The 22,472-nt window shown below is 41.7% G+C and overlaps 1 protein-coding gene across 1 annotated transcript in view; it reads left to right on the top strand.

Moving 5' to 3' along the window:
- Nucleotides 1–22,472, top strand: part of HSH2D (hematopoietic SH2 domain containing) — a 244,086-nt gene that overhangs the window by 213,351 nt on the left and 8,263 nt on the right. Inside the window, exon 5 of the mRNA XM_063914759.1 lies at nt 6,665–6,934. Coding sequence (XP_063770829.1) covers nt 6,665–6,934 — 270 coding nt within the window. The remainder of the gene's footprint in view (nt 1–6,664; nt 6,935–22,472) is intronic.

Genomic DNA, 22,472 nt, shown 5'->3' with positions numbered 1-22,472 from the left:
CCTCCAATAAGTCAAAAGCTTTAGCAGCGTCAAAAGACACTATAGCAGAAGTGTCGGCGTCCTCGCGAGGGCCCTGTAAATGCATAAACAGACACCTTAGATTAGTTAGAGTGGACCGCCCAGGCACGAAACCAGTCTGATCTATATGAATAATTTGAGCTATAACAGAGTTTAACCTAATTGCCAGGATCTTTCCTAAAATCTTGACGTCGGTAGATAGTAGCGAGATAGGTCTATACAAATCCACCTTCTCTGTATCCTTACCTGGTTTTAAAAGCACTATTATCAAAGCCTCTGTCATAGAATCAGGCAGTGAAACAAATTACAATAAGTCATTGAACAGAGTAAGCAATTTGGGGCCATAAAAATCTATATACTGTTTATAGAGCTCAATAGGTATTCCATCCAGCCCTAATGCCTTGCCTGCAGGAAATATTTTGATGGTCGTGTCAATCTCCGTCAAAGACAAAGGGGAGTCCAGGAATTCAGCCGCCTCATTAGAGAGCGAGGGCAGTGGTATACCATCTAGATAGCCATTTATGTCTATTAAATCAGCTGATAATCTTGTACTTTACAGGCTTTTATAATAAGCAACAAATTGGTCCGCTATGTCAGGGGTTTTCACGTATGTTACATGATCATCCCCGCGTATGGCAAGAACAGTGTTAGAGGTTTTATCTGTCGCAGCTAAATGCACTAGATAAGTACCAGGTCTGTCACCTGTGGCATATTGTGCATGTTGGGCATACAGTAAACGGTATTTGGCTTTATCAGACCACAATCCCTCCATTTGGACTGTGCAAGCAACCACGCCTCTTTAGATGAAACCAGCCCGTTGTGTAAATATTGTATTTCTAGGGACCTGCATGACGATTCAAGCTCTAGTTGTTGGCGTTTATAGCCAGCTTTTAAAATAGCAACCCTTCTAATCAAAGAACCACATATAAAGGCTTTAAATGCGTCCCATAGGATTGTTGGGCTCCAGGAACTCCCACCAGGCGAGTTCAAGTTCTGCTCCAGTGCCCATCTGTGAAAGCCAAAATGAGTTACATTTCCAAAACAATTGCCCCCGGGTACCCCCGGTGTCCAAATTCAACAGTATTGAGGAATGGTCAGAGATACCTCTAGTTGCATACTGGACCTCAACAAGATAGTCGGCGTGTTTTGATAAAGGGCCAGAAAATCAGCAGCCTTGCCCAAAATCTCCGGAGAGTATGGTGGGGGAATATATATAGCTAGTAATAATAGAGACATTGGGTGAGATTCAAATGATATATCACGCCCAATTTTCTTTCTAAAATTATCTCTGTTATCGCGCATATTGCACCCATAGTAATCAGGTTTAGCTGTGTAAAGGGTTGGGTGCCTCGCTACTCCGTGGGTAGCGAGCTGAAATAATAATACAACGTCCCTGAGGGCAGAAACAGAATGGGTGTGGAAAGGGGTGAAAAGAATTGAATCCCGCCCATAGAATAAATCTGACATTTGAGAAAAATATATCTACCCCGCTGATCTACCTGAATCTGATCAAAAACAAGTGGGACAGATCTGCGAACCAAAATTAAGACGCCTCTGGAATGGGAGGTACAGTATGTGTGGAGTGGTACCACCACCCGACCCATGGCTTTCTAAGAGACAAAACTTTGGCTCCCACCAGGTGCGTCTCCATAAGACAAATAATATCTGCGGAGTATTGCTTAAGTTGCCTAAGCACTAGTGCCCTCTTAATTTTATCAGTTAGGCCCCGCACATTCCAGGATAAAATATTAAAACTGAGCGATACCATAATATATAATAGTATGTGGTGCAAAATTTGTCCAAAATTTTGTAGCGAGTCTGAAGGAATAAATAATTAAAAATACTAATACTAGTGTCTGGCGCTATTAATAATAATTATGTTAAAACAGTTGTGGATGGGTGTCTAGATCTATACTCACACCCAATCCACACAAGACAATCTAAACTTGCTCACGCAACTCATACAATCTGAATAGCCGCAAACAGGGTATAGTGGCCTGTGGATGTGGCCAACACAATCTCACCTGATTGAAACCAGGTGTACCAAAAGCAAAACTGAATAACCCCTTGCGCTAATTAATTGAAGGCAACATGACATGAAAACACACAAGTTAATTAATTAAGATAATTTTAATGTCTATAAAATCAATCATATATGAGTTAACTAGACACAATCATAAAAAATTGAGTTAATTAGTATGCGCATACAAATAAAAAAGCTAAATGCTAGACCTACTATTTGAGCATAAGAGGTGGATCATATAGCTACTTGTGACCACAAAGGACTGATTCAATAATCATAGGTTGACAGTGTCCTGAATTTTCTTCTCAAAAAAGGACAGTCCCATTAGATGTGCTCATATAAATTTGTTTAAGTAAATACCAAATGTTAGGTTGAACCAAATAATCAAATGTGGATGGTTCTTTTACATGTGATAAAGCTATCCAGACAACATGGAGGAAATAGGTATATCACCCGGGGCTTGGTGCACGGCAAGCACCTATAGAAGAAAGCTCCCGTCTGCCACAGTCCGTGAGTGGCGTACTCCGTCTCCCACTGTGTCAGGTTCTCATGCACACACCTTATATCGCTTTGAGAGATAGAGGTTGGTCCGGCTCCCGGAGCTCTGCGCACTGCAGGCGCTGATCAGATGGTTTTGCTCCGTCTTTAAGCCGCCGCATATAGCGTCCTCCCGTCTCCCGTTTAACAGTCTCGAGCAGCGTTGCACATCAATAAGGACCTAGATGCAATGTCCACTGGGTCACAAAAGGGCACCTTCTCTGACGCGTTTCGCTTCTAATTGAAGCTTCCTCATAGAGTAAAAACTTTATGACAATAAAGCCCTTTTTAAATGACAGCCTCATACAGGTTGAGTATCCCATATCCAAATATTCCGAAATACGGAATATTCCGAAATACGGACTTTTCTGAGTGAGAGTGAGATATTGAAACCTTTGTTTTCTGATGGCTCAATGTACACAAACTTTGTTTAATACACACAGTTATTAAAAATATTGTATTAAATGACCTTCAGGCTGTGTGTATAAGGTGTATATGAAACATAAATGAATTGTGTGAATGTAGACACACTTTGTTTAATGCACAAAGTTATAAAAAATATTGGCTAAAATGACCTTCAGGCTGTGTGTATAAGGTGTATATGAAACATAAATGCATTCTGTGCTTATATTTAGTTCCCATCACCATGATATCTCATTATGGTATGCAATTATTCCAAAATACGGAAAAATCCGATATCCAAAATACCTCTGGTCCCAAGCATTTTGGATAAGGGAGACTCAACCTGTACTCCTTTTTTGAGAAGAAAATTCAGGACACTGTCAACCTATGATTATTGAATCAGTCCTTTGTGGTCACAAGTAGCTATATGATCCACCTCTTATGCTCAAACAGTAGGTCTAGCATTTAGCTTTTTTATTTGTATGCGCATACTAATTAACTCAATTTTTTATGATTGTGTCTAGTTAACTCATATATGATTGATTTTATAGACATTAAAATTATCTTAATTAATTAACTTGTGTGTTTTCATGTCATGTTGCCTTCAATTAATTAGCGCAAGGGGTTATTCAGTTTTGCTTTTGGAATAAATAATTAACCTATCAAAGGCCTGCATTTCCCCCCTGCCTTAACCTAACCCCCCCAGGGTCAAACAAGCACCCAACACCCAAAAATTCAGGGTCCCAATATCAAGTGTAGAATATAGCATACTAACAGTAAAATCAGTATTTACCCCCGAGAAAAAAGAAAGTTAAGTAACAATACTGCAACAATCGTGCACATATATACTTATCTATATATACATCAGCCCGTTTAGCGGATAACGGTGGCATTCAGCCATTTGCCAGAGCGCGCCTGGCCGGGAACTGCTGGTCAAGCCATGCTGCCGCCTCCCGTGGGGTGAAGAATTTCGTCTCTCCATCTGCAACCACTCTCAATTTTGAAGGAAGGAAAAAGCATAGCATAAGGGATATTGAGGTCTCGGAGACGTCTCTTAATTGGAAGGAATTGGGCTCTCTCCTTCTGAATATCAACTGCAAAATCAAGGAAAACCGATATTCGGGCACCATTCCATTTGAGTGGGCCTTTGGTACGTGCCAGGGTAAAAACCATATCCCTATCTTTGTAGTGAAGGAATTTCGCTATAAATGTACGAAGTGGAGCCCCGGGTGGTAGTGGCCGCATAGGGACTTTATGTGCACTTTCCAACGCAAAATGTGATATAAAAGCATCCTTTCCAAAGAAATCTGTAATCTGCCACTTCTCCAGAAATTGTTCAGGTGCAGTACCCTCCTCCTTTTCAGGCAAGCCACAAAACGAACGTTATTTCTCCTCAGACGTACCTCCATATCGGTTAACTTTTTCTGCATCTCTGTCATCTGGGATTCAAGGGTAGTTGTGCGTTGGCCAAGTGGAGCCACAGTATCCTCAACGGTAGAAATGTGGGTTTCCACCTCCCCCACTCTCTCTCTTACTCGCTGTAGATCCTGGTGGATTATAGAGAGAGAGCCGATTGCACTTGGGTTATTTTAGCTGCTAGTCTGCCTTCACTGGCATTAACTGCGTCCAGCACTCGTTGGATTGCATCCTCTGAAGCCTCTAGCACTCATAGTGGGAGAATGGGGAGAGGAACCAGTGTGCGACTCCTCCGCTTTCTTATTTTGTGCAGGTGGATTCCTAGCAAATTTTTCCAGCTTGGCCGCAGCCTACTGATGTTTCCCCATAATTATTAGTATTCTATATAGTCACCCCTAGAGGGAGCTGCAGCACTTAGTTTTAAATGTATGGTATAACAATCAGGCAGAATTCCATGCACACTATGGTCACCCGTGCAGGAGTCAGCAATACTTGGAGCTGCAGGAGTACCAAATTGTTCCACGAAATAAAGAAGAGCCAGTAATATATCAACAAATCAGGGAACACACCAATGTAGAGCGTACAGCCTCTAACTAAATATATATAATGAAAGGAGAAAAAGTCACAGCAATTTATTCCAGGTGGATATTATGTAGCAGGGAGCCTTTGCACAGGCTAATTGTTACAGCTGGAAGAGCCAGAGAGCTGAAGCGTGTTCCCCTACCTCCTGAGCCCTCCAATTAGTACAGGGGAGAGATGGGGTGGGGGTCCTCTATGCAGCTTATCCTGCCGCCCAATTGTAAAGGTACACTGGGGTCGCCTACAGAGGAGCACCCCTGTCTAGGAAGTGTACCTGCAGGCATGGAAGGGAGAGTCCTGACACATTACATTAGCTCCAGCAGTGGTGGTGTTCTTCAGAGGCTGCAGCAGGAGGTGCCAGGGAAGTGCGCCGGTGTTGCATCCCCACTCAGTGCCCCAATGAGCGCAGCAGGAGGTCCGGGGTGTCATGGAGCGCGGGTCCACCGGCGCTAACCTCAGACGAGAGGCAGCACGTCCAGCAGCAGGCACACAGCGCAGCCGCCCAGGCCGCGTACTCCGGCTACACCAACCAGAAGCAGCGCAGCCAGAGCTAACCACGGCCATAGCAGGGGAGTCCGGAGCCGCGTACACAGCAGCGGCACAGGGCATCAGCAGGAGGTGGGAAGCAACGGAGTGCCCCGCACACACAGGCGAGAAGTCTCTCCCGGCAGCCCAAAAGGGGAGTCAGAGAAGGCGCACAGGGCCCCGCCGCCTCAGAAATGGCAACCCACGTGGTGTAGCTGTAGTCAGGTTGGAGCTGTCCCGCCGATCCAGACACCCTGGTGCAGAAGCAGATCGGGTTGGGATCCCTCCGGTAGGTGCACCCCACTATCAGGCAGTCCTGTGGCACCTTTCAACCCGGGGGGGGGGCCGTCAGCATATCTTACAGGATTAAAAGGCAGGAGAGCCCAGGACCTTACGTGCTACTACATGCCCATCTTAGCCACGTCCCCGTCCCCCCATCTGCCCTATTGTTAATCTGGCCCTTAAAGCCAGTACTCACTGGCCAATGTGGGAAAGATGTGTGCTGAGCGTGCGGGAGGAGACGGGGGGCCACTCATTTCACCCAGCGGGTGAAGTGAGCAACCTGCTAGATTGGCCTGCATGCAGGTCAATCTAGTACCAGCGATAGCGATGCGCGGGGCTGCGCATCGCTATCACTGTAGGGGGTACACACGGAGCGATCATGCTTAAAATCTAAGCAATCTAGTCAGATTGCTTAGATTTTAAGCAGCGATCGCTCCGTGAGTACCCCCCTTTACTGTCATGATAAAACAGGCGCACCCAATGTGGCTCAAAGGAAGGACTGATCTAGTGCAGATGGATGTTTATATAGAATGTTAGAATACATAGATCAATCCCAATTAGTGTTAAGATTACTCTCAATTAAAAAAAAAAAAAAAAAGAGTAAAATAGTTTTCTCTATTGTAAATAGAAAAATACAAAATTGTGCCATTTTACTCAACCTTTGAAGTGAGGCAATTCTTTATGCGTCAGTGAGCTCTGCATTGGTGTTATAGCTATGGGGCATCACTCAGAGTTGGATGCAAACAGAACCGCAAAATGCACCCCCAATAGTCACACTTTTGCGACGGTGTCTTGAGATTCAGAGTTGGTTACATTGATAAATTGATAGCTGCTGCTGCACGCTGTACATAACTCCATCTAACATGACCTGCTCTGTTATAGAAAACAACATCTGCTGCCGATTATGAGGAATTATTTGAACACACAAAGACATTTGCAGCACCGTTTGAAAGCCCAGTGAATACATCCGTCAGCACACCAGGAACACCTGGACTAGCAGAAGATGCAAATCTGCCCCCTGTACCACCCAGAAGACTTCAATCTCCTGGTGATGATATCAACTCCCAAATGAGTAACCCCTCAAGCAGTCTTCCCCCAGCTCCTCCAGAAAACAGACTACTGCCTACACGATCCCAGACATCAAGCAACGCTGTAAGTATATGTGCTTTACTTTGATATTTAATGTAGGACAATGGGCCCGATGCAGAGGTGCACGCAGATCACGCGCAGCTAGGATTTCTTATGGATATCAAGTGTGAAAATATGCAAATACCTATTTAAGCATTCCCCTTGTGCACTACTGTGTGCCAGATGCCCACTTTGCATATCTGAGCAATGCCATACACAAATGCATACGCCATCACACACCTTGGTTTGCATATGTGCAGTACGGGTTTCCATCGGTACTACATCCACTTCTGAATCAGACTCCATGAGGTAAATTTACTAGGGTGGGGTTTTTTTTTTGGACTTGGTGATGTTGCCCATAGCAACCAATCAGTTTCTAGCTATTATCTCCTAGAAGCAGCTAGATAAATGTTAAGTAGAATCTGATTGGTTGCTATGAACAACATCACCAGTTCTAAAAAAAACTCCCACCTTAGTAAATTCACCCCAATGTCTTTAGGAGCATAACAAAGCTGTTATGGCACTGAGTGTATGTAACTTGGAATAGTAAGTGCACTGTTTTTACCAGCAGTAACTATGACTGAATCTTTGGCTGATAAGTTCCTTAATTATGATTTGCAGAATAGACTCAAACCAAATAGAGAATACAGTACAGTTATAGGAATTATCATGCCCAGAATATAAATAGTATACTTGTTGCAATGGAATACGTATGATTTACCGTCAGATGGGATGCCGGCTGTCAATAATCCAACAGTGACATCCAGTTGCCGGAATCCCGGCAGCGAGTGCGCTCGCAATGCTTAGGGCCCGTTATATTCCAACTCGGTTGGTGGCGTGGACCCACCAACTGAGTTGGAATATCTTGCAGGTGTTGGGATTCTGACTGGCGGCATTTCACCGGCTGTCAGGATTCTGGCATCAGTCTCCTGAATGCCAGGATCCCAACAGCTTGTATATTAACTGCATCTTGTTGCAATAGCCATGCAGCAGAACATTTGAATTGTTTATGGTGTTCAAAAATATTTGCCTTCTCTTAATTTTACTTATGTATAACTTAGCAGACTGAAACATGCCATTGAGGTTACTAAGGAATCCCCCTCTTACCGACACCTAAATAAGGCCAAAGAGACTGCAAGAAAAAAAAATGGGAAAAGTGATTCTTTCACTGTGAGATTTCAAAGCATCAATATTGCAAATTATTGTGCATATAGATTATGATATTGGTTGGTAGATGAAATATGTATTGGATCTACTGTACTGTTAAATGTAAGGGTTGGTGATGATAATTGTTAGGAGGGAGAGAGACAGAAGGTGTTGTAGATCTCATTTGCAAGGCGGTCTGCATGAGCAGCACAATCTGCCTTGGTTTTGCACAAGTGCACCTAAATTGTCAGCCCTGCACACATTAAAGTGCGCTCCTACTGCCCTTTCCAATCTCAGGAGACCAGAGGCGGAACTACCGCCAGTGCAACCAGTGCGTTGCACTGGGGCCCGCCACTGTCCAGGGGCCAAAAGCATGTAATGAGTCAAACTGACTCATTACATGCCGCTGTGTGCTGCGGGCAACCGCTGCACGCAGCACACAGCCGCCTGCTGGACACAGGAGAGGAGCGCAGCGCAGCGGTCACGGGGGGAATGAGAAGGAGGGAGGTGGTGGAGGGAGCCGCATCAGCGCTTTGTTACTGGTTCAGGCGCTGCTGCTGCTGTCCCTCTGCTTCACTATAGGCTGTCTTCCGCCACTGTGAAGCGCATCCCAACCATTCACATCGGCGGAGAACAGCCTATAGTGAAGCTGAGGGACAGCAGCATTTTGTCGCACCTGGGCCCACCGCTCGCTAGTTCCGCCACTGCAGGAGACGATTCCTTGTGAAAGGGGGAGAAGTGATTTGTAGTGTAATTTGTGGCATCTTTATATGTATGACACTTTGTTTAAAACTGTACAACTGGAATGTGTACAATGAATCCCATTGACAGTACAGGTTTAGAGATTATAAAATGTGAGTTGAAATGGCTTCATAACCTCTTCACAATAAGCAAGACATCTATATGTGCTCCCTCTCTGCCTATATGTGTACCTTCTCTGCCTATATGTGTGCCCTCTCTGCCTATATGTGCTCCTCTCTTCCACCTCTCTGCCTATTGCACCTCTCTGCCTATATGTGCACATCTCTGCCTATATGTGCACATCTCTGCCTATATGTGCACCTCTCTTCCACCTCTCTGCCTATATGTGCATTTATCTGCCTATATATGTACCACCTCTGCCTGTATGTGCACCTCTGCCTATATATGCACCCTATCTGCCTATATGTGCACCCCCTCTGCCTAGATGTGCACCTCTCTTCCACCTCTCTGCCTATATGTGCATTTATCTGCCTATATATGTACCACCTCTGCCTGTATGTGCACCTCTGCCTATATATGCACCCTATCTGCCTATATGTGCACCCCCTCTGCCTAGATGTGCACCTCTCTTCCACCTCTCTGCCTATATGTGAATTTATCTGCCTATATGTGTACCACCTCTCCCTGTATGTGCACCTCTGCCTATATATGCACCCTCTCTCCCTATATGTTCACCTCTCTTCCACCTCTCTTCTTATATGTGCACCTCTCTGCCTATATTTGCTCCATATCTGCCTATATGTGAACCCTCTGTGCCTATATGTGCACCTCTGCCTATATGTGCACCCTCTCTGCCTATATGTGCACCTCTGCCTCTATATATGCACCCTCTCTGCCTATACGTGAACCTCTCTTCCACCTCGCTGCCTATATGTGCACATCTCTGCCTATATGGGCACCTCTGCCTCTATATATGCACCATCTCTGTATTTATGTGCACCATCTCTGTATTTATGTGCACCATCTCTGTATTTATGTGCACCATCTCTGTATTTATGTGCACCATCTCTGCCTATTTATTAAGTGTTACAATTTATTGATGAATCCTATGTACTGTTGTGGATTTCTAGACAAATTTGCACAAAACAAGGCACCACCAAAGAGGAAACTGAACTGCTCTTCTGTTTTGCGTTTCATCCATGTCAATGCTCTTTATGATATAATGGAGTTCTATGGAGATAAACTAACCAACTGGTTCAGGTAGCACTTATTATAGTGGATTCTAAGAAAACATACAGTAGCTTGAGTCAGAAAGTCTAATAATAACTAATTTAGGGGTTGATGCATCAAACAGTGGAAAGACCAGAGAAGTGAGCCAGTGGAGAAGTTGCCCGAGTAACCAATCAGCAACTACCTATTATTTTATAGAGTGTAAATGCTACCTCACAACCGATTGGTTGCTGTGGACAACTTCTCCACCAGTGCACCTCTCCACTCTTCTCACTGTTTCATACATCAACTCCACCATACCTTATAGTCAATGAAAAAAAATACACATCCAATAAAAAAAATAAAAAAATAAAAATGAGTAATTGTGTAAATAACCATAAAGGCACTAAGAAAATGGACATGCTTACTAGCAAAAATAATAGTCCATTAATAGGTTAAACTGTGAATTTTATATATATATATATATATATATATATATATATATATATATATAGGAAAGAAGTGAATAAAATCTAAGCGACCATGGGTGGCATATATTTATAGGGACTACGTTATTTTTCAAATAAAAATGGGGTTTATTACAGACAATATATAAACGACATGCATAAAAGGGGAACAGTATTACAGGTTTAAAATTGTTAAAAACCTAACGGGCACATATAAGAGACAAAATGGAGTATAAAAATTCATGTACAATGAAAGAAATATAGATAAAATGAACACAAAAAATGCGCTGTGTGTCACAAAATAATGGATAAAAAGCAGCTTAACTGAGGATTCAATAGTAGTAGCAGCAGGATTCAACCAACGCTTTTCGTCTCGTCTGATTTCATCAAGGGGTAGCATACATGGTGGGACAAACCTCTATATATACCCTTATGGATTAGGAAGTGATTAGTTACCTCACTTCCTGTATTCAGTTTGCATTAGGAAAAGGATACAAAAAGTACATATACATTATGCCTGGTAGAAGGGGGGACATTAAATAAGCTAAAACGCCATATTTGCGCTTAAAAATTGAATGGAGAATGATTACAAATCACAAAATTAGTTCCAGGATGTTCATTTCCGGTCCGGGACGCTTTTCGCGTCATTTCCACCCCACTTCCGGCGTCCGGACGTTCACTTTGTGCATGCGGCGGCGGGTGTAAGAGAGGGTGCGGCGGCCATCTTTGTGAAGTCCATAGTTTAGGACAGTTCCATATAGTGCTAGCGGGTGCCGGCGGCCATATTTTCACTTGCATTATTAATTCAGGAAGATTAGTGTTTTAAGATCCATTGTCTCCAATTCGGAATGGCATACAATAAAAAGGGGGAAAAAACGGAATCAGTGCTGGTAGAAACGGAAGCTCATAACTTATAACATATGTACTATATATATATATATTACTTATATTGTTAATGGGCTGATTCTATACTAGAATTGCATTATGTAGGTTTTATTACATGAGCATGGACATAGTCCAAGGTGTCTCATGATGTCACCTAGTATATAGAGGGGGAACAACCTCCACGATAATGAGAAATTATTAGGAGAAAATATTAAAAAGAAAATATTAAGAATATTAAAAAGGAGAAAATATTACAAATATTAAAAAATATTAATACAGGTTGAGTATCCCTTATCCAAAATGCTTGGGACCAGAGGTATTTTGGATATCGGATTTTTACGTATTTTGGAATAATTGCATACCACAATGAGATATCATGGTGATGGGACCTAAATCTAAGCACAGAATGCATTTATGTTACATATACACCTTATACACACAGCTTGAAGGTTATTTTAGACAATATTTTTTATAACTTTGTGCATTAAACAAAGTGTGTCTACATTCACATAATTCATTTATGTTTCATATACACCTTATACACACAGTCTAAAGGTAATAAAATACAATATTTTTAATAACTTTGTGTATTAAACAAAGTTTGTGTACATTGAGCCATCAAAAAACAAAGGTTTCACTATCTCACTCAAAAAAGTCCGTATTTCAGAATATTCCGTATTTCGGAATATTTGGATATGGGATACTCAACCTGTATATATATACAGGTTGAGTATCCCATATCCAAATATTCCGAAATACGGAATATTACGAAATACAGACTTTTTTGAGTGAGAGTGAGATAGTGAAACCTTTGTTTTTTGATGACTCAATGTACACAAACTTTGTTTAATACACAAAGTTATTAAAAATATTGTATTAAATGACCTTCAGGCTGTGTGTATAAGGTGTATATGAAACATAAATGAATTGTGTGAATGTACACACACTTTGTTTAATGTACAAAGTTATAAAAAATATTGGCTAAAATGACCTTCAGGCTGTGTGTATAAGGTGTATATGAAACATAAATGCATTCTGTGCTTAGATTTAGGTCCCATCACCATGATATCTCATTATGGTATGCAATTATTCCAAAATACGGAAAAATCCGATATCCAAAATACCTCTGGTCCCAAGCATTTTGGATAAGGGATACTCAACCTGTATATATATATATATATATATATATATATATATATGGGAATGGGGGACTCATCCTTTGAATGTAAATTACAAATACATGATAGTTAGTTATTGTCACGTTGACAGCGTTACAAAAGGTTGGTACCATCATTTATGGAAAAGAGATTGAGATTGAGTTTAGAAATGACGCGCCCTTGATCCAATTTAAATTACAGCACCCGGTCTTCCTGGGTAGTTTCCTAACCCTATACTGGCCGGGCCAACACTGCTTGGCTTCCAAGATCGGACGAATTTGGGCATATACAGTGTGGTATGGCTGTAAATTGGGATCTAGGCTGCAAGGACAGAGAAAGTGTCCAGAAGTTGGGGATGCACTAAACAGTGCTCCAACGTTCAAGGACTTATTAAAGAGAAGAAAAAAGAGAAGAAAAAAGAAGGCATGTTGATGATTAACAAGAGATACTTAGGACTGTAGGCTTACGTTCATAAAAAAGGAGCTATTTCGTAATTCTCGTTGAGTCCGTCTGGGTGAAGTGATTTAATTTTGTATATCCAGAACATCTCTCGTCTTGATAGGAGGTTGGAGAGATCCCCGCCTCTTTCTCCAAGTGTGACTAGTTCTATGTCTTTAAATGTGAGTTCCTCAGGATTGGAGCTGTGTTGTTGCAGGAAATGTCTTTTTTATTTTTGCCGCTTTTTCTTTGAGTGTAACAGGGAGTTAGACCTTACAAACAATATGGGAGGGACTGTGATTGAGGACCTCACTCAGTGCATGTCGTGCAAGATGTATGCACACCTGGAGCTACCGGCCCAGTGTGAATACATCTGCACGAGGTGTGTGCGAACGGTTGCCCTGGAAGCCCAGGTAACTGATCTAGGGCAAACCGTTACGCGACTGAGGGAGATTCACAATCTCGAGCGTAGTTTGGACAGAACGGTGGAGGAGTTGCGGGAGGGGTCACTGGTAGAAGAGGATGATGATCAGGTAGCCAGTTGGGTCACAGTTAGAAGGAAGAAAAAGAGGGGGAGGCACGACATCTCCGAACTATCAAACCCGAACAAATTTGCCCGATTGGACGAGGAATCGGAGGATGATAGTGAAGAAATGACGGTGCCGGAGGAGACTGCTCCCTCTAGCATCCAGAGGTGCGGTCCGTCTGGCGCGGTTGGGATAAAAGATAGAGAGGTACCTAGTCAGATGGTGGTGGTAGGGGATTCTATCATCAGGAAGGCAGATAGGGCAATCTGCTACCGGGACCGTGATCGCCATACAGTCTGTTGTCTCCCGGGTGCTCGGGTACGGCACATCGCGGACCGGGTAGATAGATTGTTGGGAGGGGCTGGCAACGACCCGGCGGTCTTGGTGCACGTTGGCACCAATGACAAAGTTAGCGGAAGGTGGGATGTCCTTAAGAAAGACTATAGGGACTTAGGAAAGAAACTGAAGGCAAGGACATCTAAGGTAATATTCTCGGAATTATTACCCGTGCCACGCGCTAGTCCAGGGAGGCAGAGGGAGATTAGGGAGGTAAATGTGTGGCTTAGGGATTGGTGCAGGAAAGAGGGGTTTGTGTTCCTGGAACACTGGGCGGACTTCTCAGTCAGGCGCCATCTCTTTTGTCGTGACGGATTGCACCTGACTGAGGAGGGGGCAGCGGTGCTGGGGGGAAGGATGGTTAGAAGGTTGGAGGAGATTTTAAACTATGAGCCTGGGGGGAGGGTTTAGCTAGAAACTACGGGTCATGCAGTGAGAATAGTGGGGATGGCGGTAGTAAACAAAATGGGGGAGAAGTTGGGGGGAGGGTAAGAGCAGGCGGTAAGGTTACTAACATGGGTACTAAAAGGGATTTTACCAAAGCACTAACCAATGACGATTACAGGTCATCCTTGCCACATAAGGTGAAAGATGTCCCTAACGCAAGGGAAAATACTTATCTTAGTTGTATGTATGTAAACGCCAGAAGCATTACTGGTAAAAAGGGTGAACTAGAAATACTTGCAGCAAGCAAACAGTATGATATTATAGGCATTACTGAAACTTGGTGGGATGAATCTCATGATTGGACAGTCAATCTAGAGGGCTATATACTGTTTAGGAGAGACAGACTAAATAAAAAGGGTGGAGGGGTGTGTCTGTACGTAAAGCCGTTTTTAAAACCTAATATATGGGAAGATATTCAGGAGGGGACTGTAGACACTGTTGAGACATTATGGGTAGAAATTGCATGCGGGGAAAAAGGAATAAAAAAGTTAGTATTGGGTGTATGCTATAGGCCGCCTGGTATCAACGCATCTGATGATGAATTGTTACTAAAGCAAATTGAAAGAGCAGCAGGAGTAGGAGACATAGTAGTGAGTGATGGGAGATTTTAACTATCCAGAGATAAACTGGAAAAATGATTCATGTGATACTGCTAGGGGCAATATGTTTTTAAACACACTAAATGATAACTACTTAGTCCAACTAATTGAGGAACCAACTAGGTACAATGCAATCTTAGACCTGGTATTAACAAACAATGGGGATTTGGTATCAGGTATTATAGTAGGGGAACCCATAGGAAACAGCGACCACAATATGGTCATATTCAATATCAGTTTCTACAAACAGCCCTATACTGGCTCAACTAGGACTTTAAACTTTAGCAAAGCAAATTTTGAAAAGATGAGGGTATTTTTCAGGGATATTGAATGGGAAGGTTTGTTTTTAGGAAAAAATACTACGGAGAAATGGGAGGTACTAAAATTCCTGCTAGCTAAAAATACACTCAAATATATTCCTATGAGTAGCAAAAAAGGGAATAAAAATCATAAACCGATGTGGCTTAACAAAAAGATTAAGGAACTTATGGGCAAGAAAAGGCGAGCATTTAAAAAATACAAATCTGACGGGGAAGCAGAGTCATTTCAGCACTATAAGGAATGTAACAAAAATTGCAAAAAGGAAATAAGAGCGGCTAAAGTAGAAACTGAAAAACTAGTAGCAAAGGAAAGCAAAGCGAATCCCAAAAAATTCTTTAAATACATTAATAGCAAGAGATTAAAGAAGGAGAGTATAGGCCCTTTAAAAGACAAGTTGGGAGTCTTAAGCAAAAATGATAATGACATAGCGGACACACTAAATGAGTTTTTTTCAACAGCATTCACTAGAGAGGACCCAATTCAGGGACTGACACACAATCTCAATAATGAGAATATCACACTGATAGGTACTTATTTAAGCGAGGAAGTAGTCTGTGACCGATTAAAACATTTAAAGATTAATAAATCACCAGGGCCCGATGGTATTCATCCAAGGGTTCTAATGGAGCTTCACTCTGAACTGGCAAAACCGCTATCTTTGATCTTTGAGGATTCAGTTATATCAGGTATGGTTCCCAAAGACTGGCGTATAGCGGAAGTAGTGCCTATATTCAAAAAGGGAAGTAAAGCTGAACCAGGTAATTATAGACCAGTTAGTCTTACATCTATAGTGGGGAACGTATTGGAAGGTATTCTAAGAGATAGTATTCAGAAGTTCCTTGAAACCAATAAGGTCATTAAAAGGAATCAACATGGGTTTATGAAGGACAGATCCTGTCAAACCAACTTACTTGGCTTTTATGAAACAGTAAGCGCAAACCTAGATCAGGGTAAAGACGTGGATGTAATCTTTTTAGACTTTGCCAAAGCGTTCGATACTGTACCACACATGAGACTTATCTACAAGCTACAAGAATCAGGGCTAGGAAGCACAATATGCACTTGGGTCAAAAACTGGTTAGATAATAGGAAGCAGCGCGTTGTGGTTAATGGATCTTTTTCAACTTGGACTGAAGTGCTAAGTGGTGTGCCGCAAGGCTCAGTATTAGGACCGCTATTGTTTAATATTTTCATTAACGACCTAACAGAAGGTCTAGAGAGCATGGTGTCAATTTTTGCAGATGATACCAAATTGTGTAAGGCTATAAATACAGAGGAGGATGCCGAGTCTCTTCAGAATGACTTAGTTAAATTAGAAGCATGGGCAGCCAAATGGAGAATGCGCTTCAACACAGACAAGTGTAAGGTAATGCACTGTGGTAACAAGAACAAAAATTACACCTACCTACTAAATGGGGTAAAATTAGGGGATTCTGTACTGGAAAAGGACTTAGGTGTCCTCATAGATAGCAAGCTAAGCAGTAGTACCCAAAGTAGGACTGCAGCAAAGAAGGCTAATAAGATATTAGCATGCATAAAACGGGGTATTGATGCTAGGGACGAGAGTATTATACTCCCGTTATATAAATCACTAGTGAGGCCACACCTTGAATACTGTGTACAATTCTGGGCACCGTACTACAAAAAGGATATCCTGGAGCTTGAAAAGGTATAGAGGAGGGCGACCAAACTAATTAAGGGCATGGAGACGATGGAATACAAGGAAAGGCTTGAAAGACTAGGCATGTTTACATTGGAAAAGCGGAGACTAAGAGGGGATATGATCAACATCTACAAATATATAAGGGGACAATACACAGAGCTTGCGCGGGACCTGTTTTTGGTTAGATCAACACAGAGGACTCGTGGACACTCGCTCAGGTTAGAGGAGAGGAGATTCCGCACAATACGGCGTAAAGGCTTTTTCACGGTAAGGACAATACGTGTTTGGAATTCCCTGCCCGAGGGAGTTGTAATGGCGGAATCTGTCAACACCTTTAAGAATGGGTTAGATAAATTCCTATTGGATAAGGATATCCAGGGGTATGGTGCATAGTCATGCATTATAGTTACTATAAATAGGGATAAAATGCAATGGCTGACAGCAGCATCAGTCAGAAATTTTAGTCAAATCATCATGCATAGGACACCACAAATAGGTTGAACTCGATGGACAATTGTCTTTTTTCAACCTAAGATACTATGTTACTATGTTACTATGTTACTTGATACGGCGTGTGTTTGGACCTTGTTCTTAATATTTCTTACATGTTCCTGTATGCGGATTTTTAGTGGCCTCTTTGTCTTGCCGATGTATTTCATCTTGCAGGGACACTCCAGGAGATAAATTACTGATGATATATTGCAATTGATGAAGTGCTTGATCTTGTACTCCTTTGATTGTCCTGTATTCTTGAATGTTTTCCTGTTTGGATTCACATATTTGCAAATATTGCAGTGACCACACTAATAACATCCCACACACTTCTGTAGTGTTCCTTTCGGTGTTTCATGATTTCTTAGCATGCTGGGTGCAAGAAGGTCTTTCAGATTCTGAGATTTCCTAAACACCACATGGGGTTCTTGTGGTAAATAATCTTTGAGAATGGGGTCCATTAAAAATATATTCCAATGTGATCTGAGTGTTTGTTTAATCCGGTTGTCGTGTCTATTGTAGGTGGTGATGAACCTAATAGTATCATCCTTCTTCTCCTTAGATTTGTATTCCAAAAGGTTCTTCCTCTCTAAGGTCTTTGCTTTACTGTTGGCCGTTTCCAGAATATGTTCGGGATATCCTTTTTCTTTAAACCTTTCTGTGTAAATGGACAATTGTGCGTCACGATCCTTTTCAGTTTTGCAGTTCCGTGCGATTCTCGTGAACTGTGAGAGGGGAATATTGGGGGTAATTCCAAGTTGATCGCAGCAGGAAATTTTTTAGCAGTTGGGCAAAACCATGTGCACTGCAGGGGGGGCAGATATAACATGTGCAGAGATAGATAGATTTGGGTGTGGTGAGTTCAATCTGCAATCTAAATTGCAGTGTAAAAATAAAGCAGCCAGTATTTACCCTGCACAGAAACAAAATAACCCACCCAAATCTAACTCTCTCTGCAAATGTTATATCTGCCCCCCCTGCAGTGCACATAGTTTTGCCCAACTGCTAAAAAATTTCCTGCTGCGATCAACTTGGAATTACTCCCATTGTTCTTCCATCGTTTAAGATGGTTGCTTTGATAATGGACGTAACTGTTCGTATCGACATGTTTAATGAAGTTCTTTGTTACAAACTCTTTTCCTACGTGAGTCAGCACCAGATCCAGAAACTCTATTTGTTCCGTGCTGTCATTGGATGTGAATTTCAGATTCATGGTATTGTCTGATATATAAATAAAGAAGTCTTTAAAAGAAGATTCATCACCATCCCATATGATTAAAATATCATCTATATACCTTTTATAAAATATGATATTTGACTTAAAAGGGCGGTTGGTAAAAATACATTAATTTTCCCAGTAGCCCATAAAAAGATTCGCGAAACTTGGCGCGAATATAGTTCCCATCGCTGTCCCACAAATCTGGAGGTAAAATCGATCCAAGAATATAAAATAATTGTGTTTCAAGATAAAATTCATTATTTCACAAATAAAAATCTGGTGATCCTCCGTGATTAAATGATCTTTATCCATAAAAACGCGGCAAGCCTGGATTCCCTTCTCGTGTTGGATACACGTGTAGAGAGACTGTACATCTATCGTGACCCATCTGTAAGTATCTTTCCATTCTTGAGATTCCATTAGGTTGAGAACTGAGGTGGTATCTTTCAGATACGCGGGTAGATCCATAACGTATTTTCTTAGAAAGATATCCACATATTCAGACAAATGAGATGTTAGAGAATCAATTCCTGCCACGATAGGCCTCCCAGGTGGGTTGGTCATTGATTTGTGCACTTTTGGGAGGAAATTAAAAATTGGGGTGACGGGGTTGGTGTTTAGGAGGTATTGGTATTTCTCCTTGGTCAGTGTCTCGTTTCTAAGGCCTTCAAGGAGGATACCTCTTTCTTCCTCCACATAAGATTCCTTTGGATCCGCTGATAGTAGTGTGTAGGAGGACCTATCTCCTAGGAGTCTCTCTGCCTCCACAACATATGCCATGTGGTCCATAATCACCAGCCCCCCCCCCCCCCCCCTTTGTCAGCCGGTTTTAGGATGATGTCCTTGTTGTCCTGTAGTTGCTTGATTGCTTGTCTTTCTCTATTTGTTAGATTCTTCTCCTTAATGGGTTGGATCTCAGTATCGCATAGATCTTTCATTACTAGATCGTAGAATATGCCTACGTTGTTTCCTTTAGACTCCAGTGGGTAAAATTTTGATACAGGTCTAAGTCCTGATTTCGATTGCTCGTAATTCCGTATTGCCGCGTCTTCTTTTCTTAGAAAATGACGTTTCAAAGAAAGTTTCCTGACAAATTTGTTCAGATCCACAAATACATCAAATTTGTTCATCCCTTTCGTGGGTGCGAACGATAATCCTTTATTCAAGAGAGAGATTTCATGTGTAGTTAGGTCATGGCTAGATAGATTGAAGATGCCTTTAGGTGTTGATGTTCCTACTGTAGATTCCTTCATTTGAAGTGGCTCTTTCCTCCTACCCCCACGGCATCCTCTTCTACTACAAACCTTCTTTTTCGCGGTGACGCATGCTTATCTCTTTCCTTGATGGTAGTTCTTATCGTGTCCCTGACCCTTGTGCTTGGTCCCGGGGATAAAAAAACACCCTCTCCTGTTGAATCTAATCTGTGCAATGCCGAGAATCTATTGGTACTCCGTAGGTATTGGACACTTTCTCTGTCCTTGCAGCCTAGATCCCAATTTACAGCCATACCACACTGTATATGCCCAAATTCGTCCGATCTTGGAAGCCAAGCAGTGTTGGCCCGGCCAGTATAGGGTTAGGAAACTACCCAGGAAGACCGGGTGCTGTAATTTAAGTTGGATCAAGGGCGCGTCATTTCTAAACTCAATCTCAATCTCTTTTCCGTAAATGATGGTACCAACTTTTTGTAACGCTGTCAACGTGACAATAACTATCATGTATTTGTAATTTACATTAAAAGGATGAGTTCCCCATTCCCATATATATATATATATATATATATATATTAATATTTTTTAATATTTGTAATATTTTCTCCTTTTTAATATTCTTAATATTTTCTTTTTAATATTTTCTCCTAATAATTTCTCATTATCGTGGAGGTTGTTCCCCCTCTATATACTAGGTGACATCATGAGACACCTTGGACTATGTCCATGCTCATGTAATAAAACCTACATAATGCAATTCTAGTATAGAAACAGCCCATTAACAATATAAGTAATATATATATATATATAGTACATATGTTATAAGTTATGAATTTCCGTTTCTACCAGCACTGATTCCGTTTTTTCCCCCTTTTTATTGTATGCCATTCCGAATTGGAGACAATGGATCTTAAAACACTAATCTTCCTGAATGAATAATGCCAGTGAAAATATGGCCGCCGGCACCCGTTTGCACTATATGGAACTGTCCTAAACTATGGACTTCACAAAGATGGCCGCCGCACCCTCTCTTACACCTGCCGGCGCATGCGCAAAGTGAACGTCTGGACGCCGGAAGTGGGGTGGAAATGACGCGAAAAGCGTCCCGGACCGGAAATGAACATCCTGGAACTAATTTTGTAATTTGTATTCATTCTCCACTCAATTTTTAAGCGCAAATATGGCGTTTTAGCTTATTTAATGTCCCCCCTTCTACCAGGCATAATGTATATGTACTTTTTGTATCCTTTTCCTAATGCAAACTGAATACAGGAAGTGAGGTAACTAATTACTTCCTAATCCATAAGGGTATATATAGAGGTTTGTCCCATGTATGCTACCCCTTGATGAAGTCAGACCAGACGAAACGTGTTGGGTGAATCCTGCTGCTACTACTATTGAATCCTCAGTTAAGCTGCTTTTTATCCATTATTTTCTGACACACAGCATATTTTTTATGTGTTCATTTTATCTATATTTCTTTCATTGTACATGAATTTTTATACTCCATTTTGTCTCTTATATGTGCCCGTTAGGTTTTTAACAATTTTAAACCTGTAATACTGTTCCCCTTTTATGCATGTCGTTTATATATTGTCTGTAATAAACCCCATTTTTATTTGAAAAATAACGTAGTCCCTATAAATATATGCCACCCATGGTCGCTTAGATTTTATTCACTTCTTTCCAATTTTTATGCATCCTGCACACGTACTAGTGCAGGTTATATTTAAGATATAGCAGACGCCCTCTATACAAAAGGGAGTGGCACACGGTGACTATCAGTTTTTTAGGGTTTACAGTGAAAAAACTTTCTACTGTATTTTTGGCGCTGTTGGTTCACCCCATACACACATATATATATATATATATATATATATACACACACACACACACACACACACACACACACACAGTACCATCAGATCTGCTGTTTTGCATAGTTCTATGGAGACACCAGTAAGAGCATTTTATAAAGCACACTGTGCTGCAGAAGCTCTGAGATGAGTTAATGAACACTTCTCAAAGCTCCCTCAAGTACAATAGCACAACCTATAATAGGATTTTAATTACCTACCAGTAGATCCTTTTCTCGTAGTCCGTAAAGGATACTGGGAATCTATTTAGTACCATAGGGTTATAGACGGGTCCACTAGGAGCCTTGGGAATTTGATAGCGTGCACTGGCTCCTCCCTCTATGCCCCTCCTACCAGACTCAGTCTAGGAAACTGTGCCTGAGGAGACAGACATACTTTGAGAGAAGGATAGATAAGAAAAGTGGTGAGATTACGAACCAGCATACAGAACAATAGGAAAGCCATGCTAACCAAACATGAACCATGAACAGCAACAGCTAAACAAACCAGAAAACTTAACCAAGTAGCAGTGCAGGATGAATGAAGCACCGGGCAGGCGCACAGTATCCTCTATGGACTACGAGAAAAGAATTTACTGGTAGGTAATAAAAATCCTATTTTCTCTTACGTCCTAGAGGATACTGGGAATCCATTTAATACCATGGGGAAGTACCAAAGCTCCCAAATCGGGTGGGAGAGTGCTGAGGTTCCTGCAGAACTGAAGCAAGTACAACAGGACGCCACTCAAAAACTGGTACAGACTCAGGTCATTGTTCCAGTTCCACCTCATCTGCAAAACAAGGTATGTTATTTCAACCTGTTTGTAGTACCGAAACCGGACGGTTTGGTAAGACCGTTTTTGAACCTCAAGTCATTGAACCCGTACT

The sequence above is a fragment of the Pseudophryne corroboree genome, chromosome 1 (assembly GCF_028390025.1).
Source record: "Pseudophryne corroboree isolate aPseCor3 chromosome 1, aPseCor3.hap2, whole genome shotgun sequence".
NCBI classification, from domain to species: Eukaryota; Metazoa; Chordata; class Amphibia; order Anura; family Myobatrachidae; genus Pseudophryne; species Pseudophryne corroboree.
This window is presented reverse-complemented; position numbering and strand designations above follow the sequence as displayed.